A 6327-nucleotide genomic window follows, 5' to 3' on the forward strand; every position below is an offset into this window, starting at 1 on the left:
TCGCTCTCATTTTGATGCCTGTTACTCTCCAGCAGAGTATGAAGTCATACGTCTATCCTGTTAAAAATATGCAAGCACCACAGCCATCAAAAACACAGGAGAGGGGCCAGCCCAGTGGCGTAGTGGTTAAGTTTGGCACACTCCACTTTGGTGGCCCAGGTTTGCAGGTTTGGATCCCAGGTGCGGACCTACACCACTCGTCAGCCATGGTTTGGCGACATCCCGCATACAAAATTGAGGAGGATAGGCACAGATGTTAGCTCAGGACAAATCTTCCTCAGCAAAAAAAACCAAAAAAACACAGGAGAGAATTTGTGTTCCCTCTGGGTGCCCACAGGTACATCTGGATGGTGGTTCCACCCAAGGAGCTAAACGCACACCCTTTGAATTCCCCGTAGTTTCTTCGGGCAGTAGAGTTCAGAGTACTTATCGTAGCTTCCTTCTCCTCCAGACAGGAAAACAGACTGCAGAAATCACTCTCCCAGGGTGATGGAGAGAGGCTGGGATCTGGGACTTTGGTATTTCAGCTCCTAGATCCTGCTCTAGTCAGAAAACCAACTGCTGGGTGGGAGATGCGGGGTTAGTGCAGAAGAAATACGTTAGGACAAGTGTAAGACCAGACATTGGGACCCCCCCCCCGGCAGTGTTGGGGTGCTGGCCCAGCAGGGCCACGGTGGCTGGGCGCTGTGCTCAAGGCCCGCCCGCTATGCTGGACCTGCACTGACTTTAGCAGAGCCAGTTGCAGGCAGGGGCTGAGAGGGCCGACGCTGCCCTTTGGTTTACATCCTCTGAAGGGGGGCCCGGGCCAAGCGGGTGGTGTGGTGTGGAGCGAGGGGCCGCAGAAGCCTCACCAGAATCGTGAGACGGTGCCAGCGCGCCGTGCCCAGCCATGTCACAGCACAGCACCAGAGCAGAACAAACAGGGCCTAACTGTGCCCTGGTTTCCACTGCAGAGCTTCACCCCTCGCTTTCATGTTTGCGCTCATGGGAGTGGTCCTGTGCCAGTCGGATGGTGTGGCGGAGCCTCATAAAGATAACAGAACATCACTGCCAGCTGCCCAGCTTGTGTGTAATAAACATAAAGCCGATCTCCAGCCAGGCCTGTTCCCTGGTGGGAGGGGCAGGGCCCTCGCTGGCCATAAGGCGTCCTTGTGCAAGTTAGAAAAAGGCGCCCCTCCCTCTGGGCAGCGAAACCCCATGCCCACCCTTGCCCCTTGGCCAAGCATGCTGCTTACACATCTGTATGCTCCCATTTCCCAGCCTACAATGGTTTTCCTTCCTTCACTTTTTGCTCATCCTCTGAACCAAGGCTGTTTCCAACATTCCTTCAGAGGCTCTCCAGCCACTGAGCAGAACACATCTTCTTCGTTACCTCACTGTGAGACGTGCGGTCAACATTACAAGGAGGTTGGGCCGGCCCCGTGGCAGAGTGGTTAAATTCGCGTGCTCCGCTTCAGCGGCCCAAGGCTTCGCCAGTTCAGATCCTGGGCGTGGATATGGCACCGCTCATCAGGCCATGCTGAGGCGGTGTCCCACATGCCACAACTAGAGGGACCTGCAACTAGAATATGCAACTATGTACTGGGGGGCTTTGGGGAGAAGAAGAAGGAAAAGATTGGCAACAGATATTAGCTCAGGTGCCAATCTTTAAAAAATAAAAATTAAAAAAACATTAAAAGGAGGCCCGAGGGGAAATTGAAGCACTGAGAACCTGAGTGATGACTGGGGGTCCCTCATCTCCAGAGCAAACCCAGGTTTTCAGAACCCTCACATTGTGTTTGTTAGACCAAACCAGCTCCCGTGTTTTGCGTGGGTTTCCTTTTAGTTTGACTTCCTTCTTAGTCTGGAGAGCGAACGCAGTCACACAGGCGGGAGGGGTGTCCCAGCCCTATGGATGCGTGGTCTCTCTCCCTACTTTGGGTGGGGAGCATCTTCTTCCTCTTTATCCTTTCTTCTCAACAGAGTTCAGAAGGAACAGCTGGCAGCCATCTTCCAGCTCATGAAGGACAACAAGGAGACGTTCGGCGAGATGTCCGACGGCGACATGCAGGAGCAGCTCAGACTGTATGACATGTAGGCTGCCCGGCCCGGCAAGACGCGCCGACTGCTGACCCGGGACTCCGCCCTGACGCGCGACCCGCGGCCCGAGCCCCTGTGACTTTCAGACTTTTGTAGGCTTCATTCTATCTTAGATACGTAGATGCAGATGTATATTATATACGGATTTGCTCTGGCCTTTCAATTTATATATCATTTTACAGGATTCAGAATTGTCGTCTTCAGAGGAGAAAATCCTGGACTCCTTTGGCTTCTGCTGCTGGTGAGGGTGCACTGTCACACAGGTGACCCTCCGAGGCTGTCTTCTGATCCAGGTTAAATCTTCTGTGCAGAGCCAGGGCAGGCAGCAGCCCCGAGGGCCACTGGAATGCTCAGCCCCCCAGCACCGGGTAGGGAAAGGATTCAGGGGTGCTACGGGGACGATGAGCATCAGGGCCTGCTGCCTGAGTGTCCAGGCTAATAACGCTACACTCTCACTCTGCCTTAGAAGGACTTCTGGAAGCTTCTGTAGCTGTATGGAAGCAAGCAGTAGGGGAACATCTCTTAGCAAAAAGTCTAACTCAACACTCACTTTCCGTTCTGGAACAAAACAATAGGATCAGAGTTAAGACCTTCTAAGAGTTTCTCTCATTTAAGCATGAGACTTACACTACATATAATTAAAGACTTACATGAGAGCTTACAACGCATCTAGAACTATGCTAGACACTGTCGATAGACAAGATACGCTATGCGACACGATCCCTACCTTTAGAGAGATTAGCATCCTTTAGAGAAGACAGGGACATGTGCAAGAAAGAGAACCTCACCAGACAGCATTCAGTAAAACAGCACGATGAGCTCACAGGATAGTGTCTGGGCTCCTTCAGAGACCCATAAATTCCTGTGCGTCAGTGAATGCATGATGACGGAAATAACAGTGGTTCCTCCGTGCACACAGGTCCTGCTTCTAATCAGCCCATTGGCAGAAAAGTTCATAGCAAGCCGAGTTAGGGAGGGTATGCAAAAGAGAGAACCCATGAAGTTCTTCTAAATACATTTTATTTGCTGAAATAAAACTAAATCAACACACTTAATTAAGAGAAGCAGTGGCATTTTGTGCACCTCAAGGCGGAAATTATCCTGGGGAAAGAGTGAACCTTCTTTCATCATCTCCTGCTTGCTAGAATTTTCTGGCCCCCTCCCTGTTGTCATTGTGATTCCTTTTGCTTCTTTGCTGAACCGCACAGCAGGAGGGTCTGCTCCCTGTGTCTGTTGCTATATCCAAATGTCAGTGCTTTTTTTCCAAGTTATTTTTATCTTTTTTGTCACAGTTTTGAAAAATTTTTATGATTTAAGAATTGTCTGGGGCCCACCCCGTGGCCAAGTGGTTAAGTTCACGTGCTCTCTGCTTCCGTGGCCCAGGGTGTCGCTGGTTTGGATCCTGGGCACAGACCTAGCACTGCTCATCAGGCCACGCTGAGGCGGCGTCCCACATAGCACAGCCAGAAGGACCTACAACTAGAATATACAGCTGTGTACCCCAGGGCTTTGCGGAGAAGAAAAAAGAAAGAGGAGAACTGGCAACAGATGTTAGCTCAGGGCCAATCTTTCAAAAGAAAAAATTGTCCCCTTTCTCAGGTCCCAGGGACCCCCTTGTGTCGTTTTCTCTCCCTGTCCCCTAAGTGCACGTCTGCAGGCAGGGCGTCTCTCCCGGGCTGCACTGCAGAGCTTGCACTGCCTGCCCTTTATTTCCCTTTCCTCCTCTCCTTCCTCGAGTCCTTCTCTGATTATACCAAACAGGATGACTCGTGGGTGGATGCTCGAGTCAGAATCCTCACAGCTATGGGAAAGGTCAGCTGAAGGAACTTTCATATACTTGGGTCAGCTAAGATGTTCCGACTGCAAAGAACAGAAAACTCCAACTCAACTGTCTTAAACAAGAGGAGGGCGAGGTGACACGAGGAGTCCAAATGCAGAATGGCTGCAGGCCCAGAAGAGTCAGGGCCCAAGCTGCAATTTTAGCTCTGTCTCCCTCACATTGCAGGCTTTTGTCGCAGACTAGCTCATGGTCGCAAGATGGCTGCAGGAGTTCAGGTGTCACATCCAGACGCAGGAAAAGGGCCATCTCTTGCTGTGTCTCCAGGAGTGAGGGAACCTCTTCAGATACACTCTTCCTACCTCCTATCAGGTCCCAATTGGCCAGACTTTGTCCTGTGTCCATGCCTCACCAACCACTAGCAAGGAGATGGGACCACTATGGTTGGCTGAGATGCTTGGAGCTGGGGCCAGCATCCCCTGAACACGTGGCCAACCAGAGGAGGGGGTAACGGGCCTCATCAGGGTTCTGTGAGGAAGGGGCAGGAGGGATGGGTATTGGGTAGACACCAGGACCACTCTGTCACCTGGTGGGGATTTGAAGTGCTTGCCTGAAGTGCCTGGCATACTCGACATTCCTCCTGGGAGGTGGGTCTGTTGCCCGGGCCTCTGATGCTTCACAGAAGCAGTGCTGGCTCACCGCGACTTGGGTGGCTCTGACGCCATTTCCAGATAAGCACCGGCTTCTGTTTATAACTCTTCTGTCACCTCATCTGCCTCACTGGGACACCTTTGAATCTATTTGTGGCCAGAAGAGTCCTCTTAAAACAAAACCCATTTCAAACTGACACCCGTATGTCCCACCAGATATCAGTATTGCTAGTGGTCAAGAAAATCAATGTGCCTTTGAAAAAATGTACCTGCAGATTCAGAACCCGTTCTTAGAAGTCTCCCAGAGTCAACGCAAGAACTTAGCACACAACCGAAAGATAACATCCACCCAAGCTGAAACCAAGAGGAAATACTCTGTTGGTTCACAAGTTCACAAGTGTTGGGAGGAAGAAAGACCAATGCCATTCAGGCCCCTGAAACGAGTAGGGTGGTGGAGAAAGAAACACCAGGGCAGCAGGGAGCGAGCAAACACAGAGGGAAGGCCTCTCCAAGACAGGCCCTGGCAGGACACCACCAGTGTGTGCCTGCCTCGCAGGGCCCAGAGCCCCAGGGCCCCACGGAAGCCAGTCTCAACGGAACTCTCTTTGGGGCTGGCGGTTGGGAGGTGAGAGATTTTCAGGAGCTCAGAGTCTCCGCCCAGCAATGAGAATGGGTCTCCAAGCCTCTCAGGGCCTCCCCTGCACCCCTCCCACCACCTTGCTCTGGAGCCCTGCTCACAGGCTGGCCTGCCCGTGTGACACAAATAGCAGTGGCTTGTCACCCATCACACACCTGCAATGGGTTAAAGATCACGACCACAAACAGTTCATTTTTACTTACCGAATTCTGCTTGCTAGAAGTTTCAGGGCCTCCTTCCCTCAAGGTGTCTATCGTAACCTCCCTCACTGGGACAAAATTAGGTGTCTCTTCACTTCCTGTCCTGAAGGTAATTGCCTTTTCCAGCAGCCATGTTGAAGAAAACGTGCGATCTAAGCAGCTTTAAGAGTGCCTACAACTGGGGGCAAACTTGCTGAGAACTCCCTGAGCACACAGCTTCCCTCCACCCCTTTGGATGATTTGTACTCGTTTTCAATTTTTTTTCAAATCTGCAAATGTAATAGTTTTCCTAAGAACAATCACTTTGAGGTTGCTTTGTTCTTCCCAATTTGATTATAAGAAAATACATTTGTCCAAAGGACCTCCCCGTACTCATCATTTGACAAAACCCAAGTTTATCTTCTGGGCAGCTCTCTGGGTCTAGACGATTTCAAGCGTAAGCATGGCTCGCTCTAGGCAGACCAGGCCTCATGCCTTTGGAAGGCCACAGCATCATTTATGTGGAATCAGGTCCCGCCTCTATCTGAGCCACATCTGCAGGGTTGCCAGGGCATGGAAAGACCCACAGTCATCATTCGGCCTCGTCATCCTCCCTATCTGGGATCCACGTCCTTTCTCTACTTTTCAGTGTAGGAGGGGAAGTTTGTGTTACCTTGAAGCAGCTAAAATCGTTTCCTTTCTCCCCACCTCACAGCCTCAAGGATACCCGGAGAGGGGCAGGGTGCCAGAAATCCTTAGCGCCATCTACAGCGTGGGCCCCAGTATAAATAATGTGAGGCCCACCCAGTCAAGCTCGCCTGTCCTTTCCGGGTCTAGTACAGGTTCCCAGGAGAGCAATGGCCAAGCTTGGCAAATTCCCATTGTCACAGACTTATGTTTTGTTTTGTTGTCTTTTGTTTTCTTTTACTGTTATTATTACTATCGCTTTATTTTTATTCTATTTCTACCCCCTTAAAGCTTTCACCAGATTCTTCTCCACCACCT

At 51.1% G+C, this 6327-nt stretch overlaps 1 protein-coding gene across 1 annotated transcript in view; it reads left to right on the top strand.

Moving 5' to 3' along the window:
• Positions 1-3134, top strand: part of MXRA7 (matrix remodeling associated 7) — a 28731-nt gene extending 25597 nt beyond the window's left edge. The window contains exon 4 of the mRNA XM_070559916.1: positions 1963-3134. Within this exon, the coding sequence (XP_070416017.1) occupies positions 1963-2077 (115 nt within the window). The 3' untranslated portion in view covers positions 2078-3134. The remainder of the gene's footprint in view (positions 1-1962) is intronic.
• Positions 3135-6327: the final 3193 nt, after the last annotated feature.

Source organism: Equus przewalskii, chromosome 10, assembly GCF_037783145.1.
Source record: "Equus przewalskii isolate Varuska chromosome 10, EquPr2, whole genome shotgun sequence".
In the NCBI taxonomy this organism is placed as follows: Eukaryota; Metazoa; Chordata; class Mammalia; order Perissodactyla; family Equidae; genus Equus; species Equus przewalskii.